An 18,502-nucleotide genomic window follows, 5' to 3' on the forward strand; every position below is an offset into this window, starting at 1 on the left:
ATGGTACCCGTGCACGCTTGCAATCGTACAGCGGATTTCTTCCTCCATATCAGGATCTACGTCTTTCTCGATATCAGGATCTACGGCTACTTTCGGTCAGTAGCGCATCCTAGTCATCCCTTTTCCCAGTACGGGGTTACATACTTAATACAGGTTGTATTCTCAAATGCATTTGTATTTATTTTGGAGGAATATACTTTTACGGCTGTATTTGCCTGTATCGGTAGTATGGTCACTGGTCAGTGGCTGCATCCACAATTCAACGGATTTCTCTACTTACTGTCCATCAGAATTTCAATAAATCGGTGAATGTTTTATTTGAACGGTATAAATGAAGCCAGCGTAACCCTATTTGAGAACACGTCGAAAAGAAACAAGAAATACACAACAAAAAAATACACTTTTCCAACGAGAAACAGCAGCATCACACCCTCGACACAAACCAACCAAAAAACAGAAGAAAAAACACTAACAACAGTATAAAAAAAACACCCACCCGGCAACAAAAATCCGTATAAATCCCTCTCCATTTCCGCCAATCCGCGGCGCCCCCTAACAAAAGCCCCACCCATCCTCCCCCGCCCATCCTGTACAGAAAATCATCCTCTACTCAACCCACCGCATCCGCCACCACCCCGTGCACCGCCCCCTCACGGCGGTAGCTCCGTCCGAACCGCGCCATATACTTCCGAATATGCTCCTTGATTTTCGGTTTATGCTTCGCCGAGAACTGCAGCGCCTCGGGATTATACTTGTGCCGCTGCATCTCCTGCTCCACGACATTATGGGTAAATTTCCTGGCCAGGAATTTGAAATCCTCCTTGGATTCGATGCGGCCCTGGGTGCATTGGGGCGCCCGGTAGTGATTTAATACAAGTAAGATAAACTGGCAGACGTCGTTCTGGAAATCGATTTTGCGCTTCTTGGCCGTGGCGCGAGCGTGCCGCCGCGTGCCCAGCAGGTCCGGGGGGAGGCTGGCGGTGAGGGGCGGGGGCGGGGCCAGGGGGGCGGGCCCGGCGGCGGCGGCGGCGCGCTCGGCGGCCTCGATGCTGCGCGTCCAGGCGTTGAGATCGACGGCCGCCTCCGGGAGGAAGGTGAAGTCGCGCAGGTCGGCGGGCAGGGTTAGGGTGTGGATCTGGTGGAGGCTGGAGGAGTAGGTTAGGTTCTCCACGGGGAATTCCCACCGTGACACCCTACACAGCCCATTTATTAATTAATTTTCGAATTTTTTTCTTCTAATTTTCGAATGTATTTTCCTATTTTTATTTCCTTTTTACGTTCTTCCTAATTTTCTCCAGATGGATGGGATGTCCTCTTCGCGTCAATGACAGTTTAAAATCATCTATATTTTCTTCGTAGAAACGGTTAAAAAAATTCTCCATACGAGTACTAAAAATTGTCACATTAAAAATAAAAAATGTATTAAATTATCAGGAAAGTTTTCTACAGTAAGCATTCAGCAGCACATGTAATACACTGAAAAAAGTCACTGATGCCAGCAATTAGAGCAGGAATTACCGCCGGCGTATTGCTGTCCAGGAAGTGTTGCGCGATAAAGGAAGCTCACGTCATAAGGAAGTCATAATTTACACGTGCGTAATACACCGAGACGTTATTATTGTTCCGTTCTGCTTGAATTACGAGCAATTTCCTTACGCTCCGGGCGACACGATATAAATCACAAAACATCGTACGAAAATAATCAAAAAATCAAGAAAATATTCCAGTGCAATTTCCAACAATTACAAAAACATCACACAAAATTCATAATAAAAATAATTAAAAAAATTGAGGGAAATATTCTGGTGAAAAATTGAACAGAAACACGACCAAAAACTCGTAAGAAAATAAATAAAAAATAAAAGTCCGTGTTCTGGTGAAATTTTTAACAAAAGAAAACCGCACAAAATTCATAATAAAAGAATTTTACAAAACTAAACAGACCACGTTCTCGTGGAATTTCATTTAACAGAAAAATACCACAATAACTCGATAAATTTCTCCTTCTTACCCGGTGATGGTGTTGTAGAAGTACAGCCGCCCAATCCGGTCGTAGGCGGGCGCCCAGTCCTTGGGGAGGTGCGTCATCTGGGTGAGATCGAAGTTGGCGGTCCAGCCGGTGACCAGCTTGAGGGGCGGGGCCTCCTGGGGCACTAGCTCCATCTGCATGCACGCGGCGATCTCGCCGGCCTTCTCCTGCCACGACTCCGAGCCCACCGCCGGCAGACTGCTGACGATGGCCTCCGCCTGCTCCGGCGTCGGTTTGAACTGGCGGATGTCGTGCACGCTCTGGTCCGACAGGCACAGATTCACCGCCTGCTTACTCGGCACCAGCGCATTCTGCCAACAACGCAGTTTTCATAATACGGAGAAACAACCGTTAATCACACAATAAATAATTAAAATTACTGGCAAATTCGATGAAATAAACGGTAAAAATTCTCCCTAAATTAGAAAACTATAATGATTTAATTCCAAAAAATGCAGTAAAAAATTCACCATACAGTATTAACCCGTTCCCGGACCATGCGGGCATAAAGCAATAAAAACATCTAATATTAAGTAAAATGTTGACAAATTAAATTGCCACTGCTCTATGATTTTCTGGAAACATCACTTTACACAAACTAATAAAACAACTGGAATAAAATAAATTCGTATCAATTTAACTTACAATTTTGTTTCGAAATAAAATATAAATAAAAATGCTGTAAATAAATAATATAGCTAGAAAATTTCTGAAAATACTAACAACGCTTTATAAATCTCTACCAATTAAAATAAGAAGGCCTGCCTGATAAACAAGCCGACAAACTCCAAATTCACAAGCGAAAAGTGTGTAAAATCTGGCGAAAAAATTCCCAAAATAATCACGTTAAGGTAATAATAATATAGCGAGTTTTATAGTGAATTTTTCTGGCGCGGCTCAGCTGCATACCTGCAAGCGCATGGACAGATCCATGCCGATCTGCTGCTGCAGCGCCACCTTCTTGGCCTCCTCCTCCGCTTTCGCTCGCGCCAGCGCCGCGGCGTCCACCACCACGGGGGGCGGCTCCACCATCATCCCCCGGCCGTCCGCCCAGGCGGCGGCGGCCTCCAGGAACGGCAGGCCCCCAAAGGGCAACATCGCCGCGGCGTGCCCCATAAACTGCCGGCGCCGCTCGATATCCGCCGGCACCGGGAAGGGGAAGCGGCGCTCCATGAAGGCGGCGCGCGGATCCCGCTCGTAGGGGGCGTCGAAGCGGCGGAAGGGTGTCAGGTTGTTGGGGAAGAATTTGGGGCGTTTGTTGGCGGCGGTGAAGGCGGGGGGCGAGGGGGAGCGCTGCCGCACCCGGCCCCATCCGGATAAGGTGGGGATGGTGGAGCCGTTGACGGGGGGCGGGCGGAGGGGCGGGGGTGGCTGTTTCTTGGCGGCCTCGGCGGCGCTGGCCGCCGCTTGCTCCTCCGGGGTCAGGATCTTCTTGGGGATTTTGTACAGCATCTGCACAACCAGTTATACATGAAGACCAAGCAGAAAAAATCGCAGCGTAAATAAAACAGCAGCAAAATATGTTTTTTTAGCGCCGGTTTTACAATTCCAGCGCATTTGTAAAGCGAATTACGTCGGGTTTATAATTATTTTGTTATTGGACACATATTCCCAGGAGGTAATAATATCGCCAAGAAAATCAAAAAATATTAAACAAAAGTAATTAAATAAAAACAGTACCGTAAACAAAATAAGCAGCAAAATACGAATCAACGCCGGTTTTAAAATTAATTTGCCATTGACCGCCTATCTGTACTCGTATTTTTGTAAAGATCAATTTTAAACGCGTCAAACAATATTTTGTCAATGATAATAAACAGGTATAAAAACAAATTCTAACTCAAATTAATACAAATGAACACACAATAATTTTAAAATATTTCATCAATAAGTTACAATAAATTTCGTCATAAAATCACGTTAAATTTTGTTAATAAATTAGAAAAATCCCCAGTAAACTGTGTTGAATTTTGTCATTAAGCTCGCAAAATCGGCATTAAATTAAGTTGAATTTCGCCTTTAAATCAGAAAAATGTGAGGAAAATACAAAAATAAAGCGTAAATCAAATTCAAAACACTGCATTAAAAAACTATAAGTCAATTTTACCTTGAGCGTCTCCCATTTATCCAGCAGCTGCCCGGCAGCTTTCTTCACCATCTCATCCTCCTCCGGGCTGCTCTTACTCCCCGGCCTAACCGTCGCCGGCACCGCTTCCTCCTCGTCATTCTCCTCCTCCTTCACGGCCACCTTCCCGGCCTCCACGTTCTCCTTGCCCTTGTCCACGTTGTCGACGATGACCGAGGGACGCTGCTGCACCAGCACCGGCTCCTTCTCGCTCTTGACCACGGGCGTGGCCGGCGTTTCGGGGGGTGGTGGGGGCGCCTCGCGTGCCGGCAGCTCCTTACTGAGCGCCTGCACCATGGAGGCCGCCGCCGGGTCCTTGGGCACGCTGACATCCCGCCCGGCCCACCGCTCCAGCGTCTCCCAGATCTTCGAGTCGATCAGGCCGTTCTTCGTTACGATGGGTAGGATGGACAGGGTCTGCAGGATCTGCAGCGCATCGGAAAATCAATTAGCAACCACAATAAAATCATTTTAAACGTGTTGTGGTGGAGCGTAGACTAATTTCGCCAACGGATCGAAATCAAAGCACCACAGAAGACAACAGCAATCACAGGCACTAGAAAGAAATCGTAGTGTATGGGCATGTGACACTCCATGTTACTCCGCTGCCATGGTATGACTGTGAGAAAATTCTCAATTTTGTTCAAGATAACCATTCAAAACAGAAACTATACAAAACTACAAAACTAAACTACTATACTACTATTCAAACTACAAAACTATACTACTATTCAAAACTATTGTAAATTGCTCATGATTTTTTTCCAGATTTAGCAAACACTCTGCCACACACAGGAAAATTATTACAGAAAACGGAGCAATAATAACAAAATAATAAATTTTTCAACAAAACATATTATATGGTATATTATTCTGAACTTTTTATGATACTGAGGGAAACATGGCCAAAAAAGAATCCAAAATCCTCGGTTAAAATTAATTAAAACTGGCAGAGCAATCTGCAGCAATACGTTATTTGACAAGCAAGAAACAACTGTACTGTAAAACATGTTGTAAATGTCATTTTAAAATATGAAATACCAATATTAAAATCGTATTAGACATAAAAACCGTACGGTTGATAGGTACCTCTTGTTTGACATCGGCGGGCGAGTGGCGGCAGGAGTACATGGCGTCGGCCAGGATGGTGAGGCCCTGGCAGCGCAGGAAGGCCTTGAGCGCATCGGGATTCTTCTCCGAGTTCTGGATGACGCGCAGCAGAATGGCGCGGTCCGTGTCTTCCTCCACGCGCAGCAACAGCCGCGCCAGCTTCAGCGCCTGCTCGGAATTACGGATGGAGCCCGCCTGCACGAAGCGGTCAATCTCCGACACCATCTACAAGGTCCACACTCCGTCAACCCTCAATTAATGACGAATTAAAATATACACATTCCAAATGCACTCGAGTTTTTTTTTTTAATTTTCAACCTGCTGAAAATACGGCGCATTAATCACCGATAAAATTAAGGAAAATTAAGTCTAGTCCAGGGAAATTAAGTCCAGTCAATAAATCAATTTTCACCACGATAAACATGCAGCGCATAAACTTCTCTTAAAATTTAAAAAAATTAAATTCAGTCAATTATTAGTCAGTTCAACGTGTTCGCTGCCAAATCACTGCATACAGAAATATATAAAATAATTACAGCCACTCCATTATTTAATAAATTTCAACATGCTCGGTGCCAAATTATTTGCATTTAAAAACAAGAGAAAATTACATCCACCCAATTATTAACAAATTTCAACATGTGCGGTGTCAATTAATTTCATTTAAAATAGATAAAAAAATTCAAAACCCCTTCTAAATTAAATTCTAATTTAAATGCCTTTGAATAAATTAATAAATTTTGTCGTACAACGTGTAGGCAGCTAACCTTGCGATCGCTAATCTCTCCTTTAGCCATCTTCCGCTTCTCCTCCCCGACAGATCCAATAAACCCGCGGCACAACGGACTGCCGCAGTAGCAGCGCTGCGCCTTCTTCCCGTAGCGCTCAAACTGGTAATCAAAGGTAATCTCCTCCCCGGCGCTCACCGCGCGCAGCGTGAAGAACCCGATGCGCAGCTGCCCGTTCACCGTCCACTGCGCAACCAAACCACCATCAATCTATTTTTTCCAACTGCCCATTCATTTTTCTAATTAATAGCTGTTTTTTGTATAAGTTTTCAGTTGTCAGATTAAAAAAAAAAACAAATACTGAGAATAAGAACAATTACTAATGCTACCCAAGAAACAGCGACGAAAATGCCCATTGAAAATTCCATACAACTGATAAAAGGAGACGAGCAATTTGACTGACTGGTGCCACGGTTAAAGGCGTGGTGACGTACCTTCTGCGTCTCGCTGTTGGGATCGCAGCTGTGGTTGGTGAAGCGCGTGAAGTTGCCCTTCTTCGTGGCGTCGATGACCTCCTCGTTGTTCAGCGCCATGAAGTAGTGGTGCTGGATGTTCTCCTTGTGGTACTCCTTCTGCCGCTTCTTGAACTGACGCTCATCCAGAATCTCCCCCACATACTCACAAATAAACTGATTCCTACACAAACCAGACATATCAAATCGCGTCAAACACCAACAATAAAATTCATACCATTCCCAGTATTTTCCCTGTGTTTTAAAAACAGATCAAAACCAAATCAATGCACGAAAACTTTATTTATTATAAATAAACTGCGATATTCTGAAAAAGGACAAAATGAATAACAAATTAATTAAATAACTCAAACCAAACTGATCGAATAAATTCGTCACCATCGGAAAGAAATACACGAAAAATTCAATACAGAAAAATTAAATTGAAAATAAATTTTCAGATGAATTAAATTACACAAATTAAGTCATATTAAAGGAAAAAAATAGGTACGTACGCGGCAAGTTTGGTCTCGGTGCGGATGCCCCATCCCTTCATCTCGGTTTTGAATACTTTCAATTTGACGTACTCCCTCTGTGGGAGACAGAGAAATTTCAAGCATCAGCGAACAACCAGTGCAATGCGCGTCGTACCCGTTGGAAGCGTTTATTGGCGCAGTGGTCCTTGGCGGGGCATTTGGGCCCGCACTCAATGTACAGCATGCGGTTGAGGCAGTGCTCCAGGCAGCCGCGCGCCCCCGCCTGCCGGTCCTCCTCCGTGTACACGCACTCGCAGCGCATCTTCCGCGCTTCCCGATCCTCGCGGAACCTTCACAAACACACCAAGACTATTATTTTTAAAAAAAAAAAGAGGAAAACTGAAATACAAATCTGCGCTCAGTTTGAAACAGTATTCTCCATCAAATAAATCGCCGCAATCGGCAAAGGGCAAATAAAGAATTTTCTCTCGATAACCAGCTTCTATTACGAAGTATAAATTCGTATCTCACCATAACAAACCCACAGCACATTTGGTCAAATTCTTTTTGATTTAAAACCTTCAATTTAACGCAAATGACCTGCCAAAGGAATGGATCGTAGTGTTATGGCTTTTAACCCAAGTGTCCTCGATTACAATTCTGGTTTCACGTTCACATGCTAATATTAAACAACCTTTCGTAGACAACAGCATAATCTTTTTAAAAAACTTAAATTTCGAACATGTAAAACTCATTACTTTAAATTCCGGACCATTTCTACTCCAAACAGCTCTGGTAAAAACAGCAATAAATTGAAAAATAACACATTTTAACGATTTTAAGAACAAATTAATAACAGATAAAGAAATTAAAATCAGTTAAATAAAACAATTCACATAAATCGAAATCTACTATCCATCAAATTTTTGACGATTTAAAACTGAAAACCAAAATAAAACTCTAAGTCAAAAAAATAAATAATAATCCACTTAGAATCGGTTAAGAAAAAACAATACAAAAAATTAAAATCTGCTCTAAATCGTAATAAATCAAAACCTAATCGTCAGCTCGTTTCACTTAGCAATAAATTGCACAAATTACAAGAATAATTCCCCCAAAACCTACTCATGCCGCGACAGGCGAATGCAGTCGGAAATAAACTCATAGGGCGGCGGCGTTTCGCCGGGCGCGGCGTAATCCTGAGCCTTGGCGGTTTTGGCGGACGCGGGCGGTGTGCGGGTGTCGGCGGCGGACAGGAGTTCCACTCTGACCTGCGTAGCGACCGGATCGGCGCAGACCAGCTCGGCCCAGCGCGACTTGAGTTTGCGCGGGCCGTGTGCGTCGCCCGGCTCGTCGGCGTCGCGGGATTCCACCTCCGAGGTGTGCGACACCGTGTCCTCACTGGCCGGCGTCACGCCCACCTCCGTCGTCGTCGTGGTGGTGCTGCGGCCCGCCACGGTCGCCACACTGCTCACCGGGGAGTCCGTACTGCTCGTCGTCACACTCTTCGCTTTCTGCGTAAATAAACAAAATTTAAATAACTATTAACACTTCCCCATTCACGAATAAAATATTAATTTTCCCATACATGTTAACGCAATGCATTTCTCAACAAGTTCATAACACTTTATAAATTCATCGACAAGTTTTGAGAACCGCCGAAACCTCGATCGAAATCATAATCCACAATTAATTCGATTTTTTTTGTTGAAAACCTATGAATAAAAATTCATTTTATCCGTTTAATTACTACTAATTCATACAGCATTCCTGGCTTAAATTAATCGGTTCTGGGCTTCTCGGTGACGGAATTCAGATTCAAAAATTGTTCCAGAAAAAAAGATTTTTTTAAAAACAATTTCTATGTTGATTTAAATCATGACACACACCAACGTTACAGCATAACTAGCAGCTAATTCCTGGTGCAACGATTTCCTTAGCCACTCTACTACGATTGCTTTACATTTCAATACGTATCACGGTATACCACTTTTCCACTTAACAATCAATTAATCCAGAAAGACAACCAAAAAATTCCTACAGCGCTGATTTATTGTTATGTTCCCTCGTTTCCGACTGCCGATATATTTTTCTATTTATTTATTTTTATTTCAGGTATATTCAATTTTTTAAAGCCATTATTACGCAAATTTTCAGCTTCAACCACAGTTTTTCCCGGCCAGCGCCATACTACATTTAAATACGGCCTATTTTAGAAAAAATCCCGTTTCCGACCCTCCTCAATCACACTGATCATCCCCGCTTTTCAGCCATATGGCGATGACACATCCCCTCCTCTCCAGTGCACATTAATTCTCCCGGTGAAAAGGTAAGACATCCCGCATGACTAGCCCCAAACTTCCCCCGCAGTTAATCGCGCAGCAGCCAGCCATCGCCGCCACGCACAGGCAAATCAATACGCTTAGTGCATCGACCGGTTTTCCTCTCGGGCAGTGGAATGTACAGTCGAGAGGACGGAAGCTGTCAGCAGTGTGCTGCACAAACAGTTGAGAAAAAGCCCCCATACTCCGTCGCGATCGATAAGGTATGAAAACATCGCTGCGCGTACACTGTACGAGGGCTGTATTTTCATCACATGCAGCACAGAGAGGAATCTCAGTGCCTGCGTGTTATTCTAAATTAACCCCATTAATAACTCCGTGTTGTGTATTCACAGGAGCAGCTAACGGAGCGTCTATCAATGCTGTCTGATTTTCCCAAGGCGTCTGAATGTCACCTTACGCTGCAGCGCGTAGATGATTAAAATGAGAAACAGGAGAACCTGGATCCGGTGGGATCAGCATCGCCTACCGATCTCACGAACGAAATAGAACCAGCCTCTTTCTACAGTGCTATCATCCCACAACCTATTTCGAATTTGTTCAAGAAACGGAGCGACTGTGCGCTGACATACTGACCAAGATGATTTCCAAAAAATAAAATTCATTAGTTATAGGAAACTTTAAAAATAATAAACTGGTGGGAAAAAAATTGAATGAAAATTTTCCTGCAATTAACCGTAAAATCACACGCTACAAGCATTACAGTAAACTACTGTATTACTACAAAAAATATCAAAAATAACGCCTCACGAGTTTGGAAAAAGCCTGACCAAAATTTATAATAAAAAAAAATAAAAACTGAAAAAATTACCAAAACCAGACGCTCACAGGTTTTCAGAACATTTGGATTACAGTAAATTCATCATCACTTGGAAAAATTGCAAACTTAAGAAAAAAATGCCAAAACCAGTGCCGCGGTGGCGAAAAACAGTGCTGTTTACATTCATAAACAAACAGAAATATTCACAAAATAATTATCAAAATTCATGCCGCAATTTTCTACAAAAAACACGTGAATTCATCAGCAGCCAGGACATTATCAAATCCCTTATCACACCATTATTACCAGGAAATTATCAAAAGACCGAAGAAAAGCGCTTAATCAGGTAGATAAGATAAAAAGCTGCAAACACCACACTCACCGGTTTCCGTCCGCGCTTTTTGGGCACCGGGGCGGCCGGCGCCTCCACCACGCCCATTTGCCCGTTGACTTCCACCGCAGGCGGCGGCGGGGGCGCCACCACCACCACAACCGGCACCTCCTCCTTCTTCACCGACCCTTTGCGCACGGAGGACGCCCGTTTGCGCGCCACCGGTCCACGACTGCCCTTCTTCCGTCCCCGTCCCCCCTTTTTCCGTATCATGACATCCTCGGCCATAATCTGCTCCAGCCGCTGCTCAAATTCATCATCATCCTCCTCCTCGTCCTCCACGGGCGCCTCCTCCACCTCCGTGGAGCTGGTCATCTTCAGCAGGTCCTCCACGCGCTTCTGGATGTAGTCTTCCTCCGTTAGGCGACGGGGCGGGGCCGGTTGGCCGCCGCTGTCCAGGAGGAGGGGCCCCGGGATGCCGAAGCTGTTCTCGGGGGCTGGGGAGTGCCGCATGACGGGCGGCGGCGGCGGCGGGAGGTTGATGAAGGAGGAGAAGGAGGGCTTGCGCGGCGGGGAGGCCGAGGAGCGCTCGTTGGAGCTGGAGCGCTGGCTGTGCGGCTCGTTGGGATCTGCACAACAATCGTAACATACTGCGTCTGTTTCTAGCAACATTATTAATCTAGAAATCACTAAATACGAATCATTTCAAAATAAAATGTTCAAATGTCATTACAATGTTTAAATCTTTAAATGCTCTTCAAATAGTTTTAGGTGGGAAATTGATAAAGTAAAACTTTAACAGACGATGACAAAATTTTAAGAATATTACTCTAATAAATACAAAACAAATCCGTATGCGCTATGTTATGAAAAAGCATTTAAAATATATATAAAACAAGAATAAAACTTATTCTGTAGTAAAAACGGGTTCTGTTGTTGTAGTTTTGCGTGTCTTTTTTAATAATTTGTTAATTGTGTTTTTGATTTAAACAATAAAGTGTAACAATGGCAGAACAAACACAAAACCAACTTATCTTAAAATTAATTATTGATGACTAGTGCAACTAATAATTACAACATAAAGTTAAAAACGAAAACAACAAACTTTCACGATTCATTCGCGATTCTTTAGTTCAGGATCGGTGCTCATCCTGACTGGAAAACACACCAGTTATTTCAACATAAATCCTCTTTGTAAAAATTAAAATTAAAAAAACGCAATGCGTCAAAAAACGCCAGTAAAAAAATCCTATGAATAAAAATTCACGGTTTTGATTTTGCAAACTCGGTAAAAGACATTTAAAAACGTTGAAAACGATAAACGGAAGTGAAATGAATAGGTTTCCATCGCCATAAGGAATTCAAAGTATTTAATCCCCGCAAAAGTAAAACGACCCGTTTAAAATCACGCACAAGTTCCCTGTTGCCAGACAGTGACAATCCACACAAAAAAATCTAAAAAACTCTTCCCTATCCTCTTCCCCACGCCATCCCCCCGTATCCTACCTGAATTGACATTCTCTGAATTGCCCTCATTGACATCCTTAATGGTGAGGAACTTGAATTTGCCCATCTTCTTCGTCTCCGACACGGTGGTGCCCGTGGAATTGGGCCCGTTCGGGCCGCCTCCGCCACTCCCGGGCTCCGTCCCTCCGTTGACATACGCCGTCGTCGTGATGACGGGCACACAGCCGTTGATGCGCAGCCGCGATATCTCCACTTCCTGGCCGGTGGAGGAATTGTAGTGGGTGAAATACCCCGCGGGTTCCTGCTGCTGGTCCCCACTCATTTTGCCAATGACAATGTGCGCGTGTACAGGGAAATGATCAGATCAAGATAATTACACAGGTACAGATTCAAACGTGTTCGAACATGTTGATCAGGTATAGTCCAGGAGAATTTCGCATAACTTGGAGAGGTATCCCATTTTTCTGAGGTAAACAAGATAACCACACGGAAATTTAAGAGAAACTGGGTTTTGAAATCGATCAGTGTGGAGTTTTGTTCAGCAACACAACACACACGCACACACACACGGGACGAAATTTCAGAAATGTTGCTCGATATGGGCTGCGCGCATGGCGTGCACGGACACGTACGATCTACGCAAGCGCGCACATGGCGCGATGCCATATGACGTGCGGCGTAGCATCACACGGGGGTTGCCTTAACTCTGGTAACTGTTGAATAAGCCGGTTTTAATCGATCAGCGTTACGATAGAATTGCACACGTTTACAGTTCGGCGCGGCACGCCATTCCGCACAGTTGGTGCTGCGTATCCACTGTGCCCATGCTGTGTGTATCGTAGCCTTCGTAGGGCGAGCTGCTTGCCTGATTTCTCCACGCGGTACCAGTGCAGCCCATCGCAAAAGCAGGGAGAAAATCACAGTCTGCTGAAAGAACGGTTGCAAACGAATTTCCTTTTCATCTCCACTGTCTCCTCTACCTATTCCAGAATTTTTCGATATAATTTCTAGCCAACCATGCTGCGATCTCTGCAGAGATTATCGACGACGGTCATCCGGGGCGCCGCGCAGGCGCAACAGCCCACCTTCGCCCTTCCCGCTGGTACGTCCCTGTTTTGCTTCCCTGCATTCCCGTGTCTGCATGGCGATCTAACCTTCTGTTTTCTCCAGTGCAACAACGCTTCCAGAGCGGTCGTCCCCAGCCCCAGCAGCCCCCGCAAAAGGGCCCCGGACCGCAGCAGGGCGCCCCGCAGCGCGGCGGACCCGCGACGGGTCGTGAGGGCCGCGCCGTGGCGGATGGCCGTATTGTGGCCGTCATCGGTGCCGTGGTGGATGTGCAGTTCGACACGGATCTGCCGCCCATCCTCAACGCCCTGGAAGTGAAGAACCGCTCCCCGCGGCTGGTCCTGGAGGTGGCGCAGCATCTGGGCGAGAACACCGTGCGCACCATCGCCATGGACGGTACGGAGGGATTGATCCGCGGACAGGATGTCGCCGATACGGGCTATCCCATCCGCATCCCCGTGGGACCGCAGACACTGGGCCGCATTATGAACGTCATCGGCGAGCCCATCGACGAGCGCGGCCCCATCCAAACCAAACAGTAAACACAAATTTAAATAATTTTCAAATTGTTATGCAGCGCAACCCGTGATTATACTGTTCTGCCTTACGATTCACTTTGCCGTACAGAGAACATAACGGCCATGGTCGTATTTAAAACGTTTTTTGCTCGATTGTTGGCTGAAACTTTTCCTTTTCTCTCTTATTTTTCGTTCTTGCAAGAACCATTATTTTTCTAAAGCTACATTGTTTTCTTGCTAAAATATATGTTTTTTATGGACGATATACTTTTTTAACATAGCGTAAATGATGACACCGCTGTTCTGGCACACACTGTGAATCGCAGTACAGGGAAACCATCGGTCATAGTCGTATCGATACAAATTGTTCTGCTGAATTAATTTTTCTAATTTTCCTTGGTCGTCTTGTTCTTCATCCTTGCAATTAATTTATTTGTAGACTGGCGCCTATCCACGCTGATGCTCCCGAGTTCGTGGAGATGAGTGTGCAGGCGGAGATCCTGGTGACGGGCATTAAAGTGGTGGATCTGCTGGCGCCGTACGCCAAGGGCGGCAAGATCGGGCTGTTCGGCGGGGCCGGCGTCGGCAAGACCGTACTGATCATGGAGCTGATCAACAACGTGGCCAAGGCGCACGGTGGCTACTCCGTCTTCGCCGGGGTGGGGGAGCGCACGCGTGAGGGCAACGATCTGTACCATGAAATGATTGAAGGCGGTGTGATCAGTCTGAAGGACGCCAGTTCCAAGGTGAACACGGGAGCACATCACGAATTTTCGCTAAATTCTCACTACCATAAATAAATGGTGCAGATATTATTTTTGTTGAATATTTGGCTGGTTAGTCTGGAAAAAAATTCAAAAAATTACATATTTAATTTCATTTCAATTAATTAATGGAGAATTACGTGAAATTTTCCATTACATTTTTCGAAATTAGGTATTTTAATTTTTCGCAATCTGAAAAATGGAAGTGACCGATTGTTCTCCGGCACGGATTAATAACTTTATTGGATATGTGTGGCTACATTTGGCTAATAATTTTTACTGAATAATTGTAAATAATTGCCAGTATTAATTTTAGTAGGATTAATAAACGAAGAATATATAGGAATTTTCTACTGTATTTTTCGGAAATTTTTTTTTAAATTTGAAAATGATTGGTTATGTTGTGTAGGTGGCCCTGGTGTACGGGCAGATGAACGAGCCGCCGGGCGCCCGTGCCCGTGTGGCGTTGACGGGATTATCGGTGGCGGAGTACTTCCGCGACCAGGAAGGCCAGGATGTGCTGCTCTTCATCGACAACATTTTCCGCTTCACCCAGGCCGGCTCCGAAGTGCGTAAAATACCCTCGATAATTCCCATCTATCATCATAGAAAACAAATTAAATATCATCGTGTAGCCTGATATTTTATTAGGATTAAAATAGCCTCGCCAAGATTGATATTGATTTAAGAAAATCGAAAATAATTATGACGTTGGCTCTCGGATAAATATATCATTATAATCAATCCAGTCTGTTTCGCTAATATAAACGCTACGTGAAAATTACATGAGAAAGCTTCTGCGTGCTGACGTAAATTTCTGTCGATCGATAAATTTGTGGATAGTATACGCTGCCATTTAGGGAAATTACTGGTGCTGACGTTAGGTATAATTGATGCGCATTTTTCTTAAAATAAAAAGAAATTAACAGGAATTTATTTCAATAAAAATTAATTTATTTTCAGGTGTCCGCTCTGTTGGGTCGTATTCCCTCGGCCGTCGGCTACCAGCCCACCCTGGCCACCGACATGGGTACTATGCAGGAGCGCATCACCACCACCAAGAAGGGCTCCATCACCTCCGTGCAGGTAAAACACGATTATTTAGTTATTATTGATTTTAATGCGGAGTTAATGGTGTATGTTAATTATTATCGATTTAATGCTGAATTTATGGTGTATTTTGTTTATTTTTGATAATTATCGGATAGTTGATGTTGTGATGTATGATTAGGCGATCTACGTGCCGGCCGACGACTTGACGGATCCGGCGCCGGCCACCACCTTCGCCCATCTGGACGCCACCACGGTGTTGTCGCGCGGTATCGCTGAATTGGGTATTTATCCGGCCGTCGACCCCCTCGATTCCACCTCGCGTATCATGGACCCCAACGTCGTCGGCGATGAGCACTACGGAACGGCGCGCGCCGTGCAGGTATGCATTGCCGTTTTTTTTGTGTATAAAATAAAATTAATCAGTCTATCGAAAGGGTCTTGATTGTCAAGCAAAGAATAAGGCATCTTTTTTTGCGATTTTCGCAGTGCAGTCTCATGCGTGACGACGGTGCAGTAATGCTCTTTTTCCCGGTTCAGATTTTTATGCAGATTAATGAAAATTGTCGATAATTCTTTATCAAAAACAATACAAACCTTGTCTTGTAAATAACGACATAAAAAGCGTATTAAATCAGTGTTTTTATGATTCGATCGTTGAGTGAACACTGAATACATATTTTCTGTAATTTCTTTTCGAAATAAATTGGAGTAAATAAAATCGATAAATAAAAAATCATCAATCGTATACGGCGGCATAAAAAGCTGATTAATACAGTTCCTTAGTTGAGTGAATTTTTTTAAACCATTTTATTCTGGAAATTACTGATCAGAAATAACGAAATAATTTACTGTAATTTCTATGCCAGTCTTTCGTAATTTCTGGAAAAATTCTCAGCGGAAATTGTAATTGAAAAATAAAAAAATGAAATTGTAATTGAATTAAATTGTAAATAAAATTTCTCCGTGTTGTAGAAAATCCTGTAGGACACCGCAGCCCTGAAATAATTTGCTGCTCCGCGGAAATTGATTAAAACAATTGTTTTTGTTTTTTGTTGTAGAAAATCCTGCAGGACTACAAATCCCTGCAGGACATTATCGCCATCCTGGGTATGGACGAGTTGTCGGAGGACGACAAGCTGACGGTGGCGCGCGCTCGCAAGATCCAGCGTTTCCTGTCGCAGCCCTTCCAGGTGGCCGAGGTCTTCACCGGCACACCCGGCAAGTTCGTCTCCCTGAAGGACACCATCAAGGGCTTCAAGATGATCCTCAACGGCGAGCTGGACCATCTGCCCGAGGTGGCCTTCTACATGATCGGCGACATCAATGAGGTCATTGCCAAGGCCGAGAAGCTGGCGCAGAACGCGTAATTGGAGGAACGGTTGCATTTTATTTAAATGGTTGTACGTAGTGAATACTGTTGTTCGTCTGTTTGTGCTTTTATTTTGTGGATTGGATTATTTCTGTTTTTGGCTGGCAGTTTTGTGTTTCCCCCCGTTGGCTGCGCGACTGATGTATAACGGTTTCATTTTTCGGATCCTAATGTTTCACGTTGGAAAATTCAGTAAAAAATGAATAACGACTTTGTCAAGAATTTATTATTGTTTTGGCGATTTTTTCTAAAAAGACATTTTATTCGACATAAAAATGTTATTATATTCGACATGAAAATGTTTTTTATGCAGATATTTTATTCGACAGAAAAAATTAATAAGAATTGAGAATTTAGAAAGTTCCTTATGAATAACGACTTTGTTAAGCTCGTTATTGTTTTCGGGATTTTTTTCTAAACAGACACTAGATTTTTTATTGGACAGATACTTGATGTTTTATTCGGCAAAAAAGCAAGATAAGAAAAATTTAGAAAACTGAAGGAAAATTGAATAACTACAGTACTTCGTTAAAACACGCATTATTATTTTTGGAATTTTTTCTACGTTGCAATAGACTCTGAACGGATACGGCTCTAATACCTGCAACTTGCAAGTACAGATACGAGTAGATCTGTAAGTCTTCGTTCTGTATTGAAACAAACTCCCAGACAATGTAAATAAATAATTCGTATAAATGTGACATCTAATTATTCTAATATAGTAAATCTATGGTTTTTGTGCACCGAAATATATGTATTTTGTCAGTTTATACTCGAACAAAAAGTGTTTGCACAAAAGTGTTCATAGACACAAATACGATTTGCCGTTGATCGTTGGCTGTACATTTTTTGCAATTTTCTTGTCGAAAGAATTATAAATAAGTAAAGGAATAAATAACTACATGCAGTGTTGAATTAAACAACTTCAATAACAGTTTTACAGATAAATTAATCTGTGAAAAATTTGTCCGTAAGTAACGGTTAGACAGATTTCTCTATTTCGCACTTGCCACAAAGGTCACGTATTGTGCAAATATGCCATCTTTCGCGAAAGGTCACGCGTGTTGTGTATACAGCCCACCGCAGAAAGCCACATGTAGAACGTTTTGTTATGATATACAGCCGAAAGGTCACGCTTTTTGGGTATGCGTACGGTTGTCTGAGAAAGGTCACCATGAAGTACAGGACCATGCATGCGGATATATTTTGAAAAATTAAGTAATAAAATCAGCAAACAATGCGCATAAATCGCCGGCACCGTTTTCGAACCGAGAAGCGATTGTTTGCGCAGTATGCGTCAGAATCAGGGCATCTACCGTATTTTCGTCGTACGATGCACAATGCCAGTGACTGTAAATAAGTACTGGCTGCTGCTCAAAGTTTTTCGCATTCAAAACACTTTTGGCATACGATTTTTTTGCATAAAAAGCACACGGATGCATTAGGAAGTAATATGCAGCGCTGCGGTACTACTCGTAAGTCGTACCATCGGGGTTACAGATCCGGTCTTTTATGGGCAGCAGCAATTTATGTTATTCGCATATGCAGATACATAATAGGGCAGGTGAAGTCTCGTCTACGCATGACGCGTGCGCATCCGCCGTCTCCAGCTCTGGTGTCCTTTTCTTTTGCTTCATTCAGCATTCCAGCTAAACATTCTCTTTACTGGGCATAGTGCATGGTACTGTCAAGTGGCGCTGGCTAGGCGCGCACCGACCATCGACGGCGGAACAAAGCAAACCCGGTTGAAGGCTTTAATGCCGAAATCTGACACACACCGCGCTTTGCGCGCGAGCCAAAAAACCAACTGCCAAGATAACGGATCCTGCAGCCAGCACAGCTGTGCTGCAGGC

At 43.8% G+C, this 18,502-nt stretch overlaps 2 protein-coding genes across 2 annotated transcripts; one reads left to right on the forward strand and one right to left on the reverse strand.

Annotated features, from left to right (window-relative positions):
* Nucleotides 1-585: 585 nt before the first annotated feature.
* On the reverse strand, nucleotides 586-12,458 carry LOC129587895 (histone-lysine N-methyltransferase SETD2-like). The gene is made up of 12 exons (XM_055481839.1): nucleotides 11,920-12,458; nucleotides 10,465-11,042; nucleotides 8,106-8,494; nucleotides 7,156-7,330; nucleotides 7,020-7,096; nucleotides 6,487-6,688; nucleotides 6,032-6,238; nucleotides 5,244-5,489; nucleotides 4,137-4,580; nucleotides 2,939-3,481; nucleotides 2,012-2,340; nucleotides 586-1,193 (listed from the first exon to the last, which is right to left on the reverse strand). Exons 1-12 carry the CDS (start codon nucleotides 12,200-12,202, stop codon nucleotides 611-613), a joined length of 4,056 nt encoding a protein of 1,351 aa, XP_055337814.1. The 5' UTR covers nucleotides 12,203-12,458; the 3' UTR covers nucleotides 586-610.
* A 285-nt stretch (nucleotides 12,459-12,743) lies between these two features.
* Nucleotides 12,744-16,859, forward strand: LOC129587896 (ATP synthase subunit beta, mitochondrial). The gene is made up of 7 exons (XM_055481840.1): nucleotides 12,744-12,982; nucleotides 13,051-13,483; nucleotides 13,903-14,209; nucleotides 14,637-14,795; nucleotides 15,191-15,313; nucleotides 15,459-15,659; nucleotides 16,339-16,859. The coding sequence occupies exons 1-7, from the start codon at nucleotides 12,898-12,900 to the stop codon at nucleotides 16,645-16,647; spliced, it is 1,617 nt and encodes a 538-aa protein (XP_055337815.1). The 5' UTR covers nucleotides 12,744-12,897; the 3' UTR covers nucleotides 16,648-16,859.
* The last annotated feature ends 1,643 nt before the right edge of the window (nucleotides 16,860-18,502 follow it).

This window comes from Paramacrobiotus metropolitanus, unplaced genomic scaffold, assembly GCF_019649055.1.
Source record: "Paramacrobiotus metropolitanus isolate TYO unplaced genomic scaffold, Prichtersi_v1.0 Parri_scaffold0000027, whole genome shotgun sequence".
NCBI classification, from domain to species: domain Eukaryota; kingdom Metazoa; phylum Tardigrada; class Eutardigrada; order Parachela; family Macrobiotidae; genus Paramacrobiotus; species Paramacrobiotus metropolitanus.

Bases quoted from the DNA above. Each gene is read 5' to 3' on its own strand.
- LOC129587895 (XM_055481839.1), bottom strand. From the start codon at position 12,202: ATGAGTGGGGACCAGCAGCAGGAACCCGCGGGGTATTTCACCCACTAC. The intron at 6,239-6,486 runs GTACGTCACCAC...TTGGTTGCGCAG, and splicing joins CCAACAGCGAGACGCAGAAG to TGGACGGTGAACGGGCAGCT. The intron at 2,341-2,938 runs GTATGCAGCTGA...CGTTGTTGGCAG, and splicing joins ATCTGTCCATGCGCTTGCAG to AATGCGCTGGTGCCGAGTAA.
- LOC129587896 (XM_055481840.1), top strand. From the start codon at position 12,898: ATGCTGCGATCTCTGCAGAGATTATCGACGACGGTCATCCGGGGCGCC. The intron at 13,484-13,902 runs GTAAACACAAAT...ATTTATTTGTAG, and splicing joins GGCCCCATCCAAACCAAACA to ACTGGCGCCTATCCACGCTG. The intron at 14,210-14,636 runs GTGAACACGGGA...TATGTTGTGTAG, and splicing joins TGAAGGACGCCAGTTCCAAG to GTGGCCCTGGTGTACGGGCA.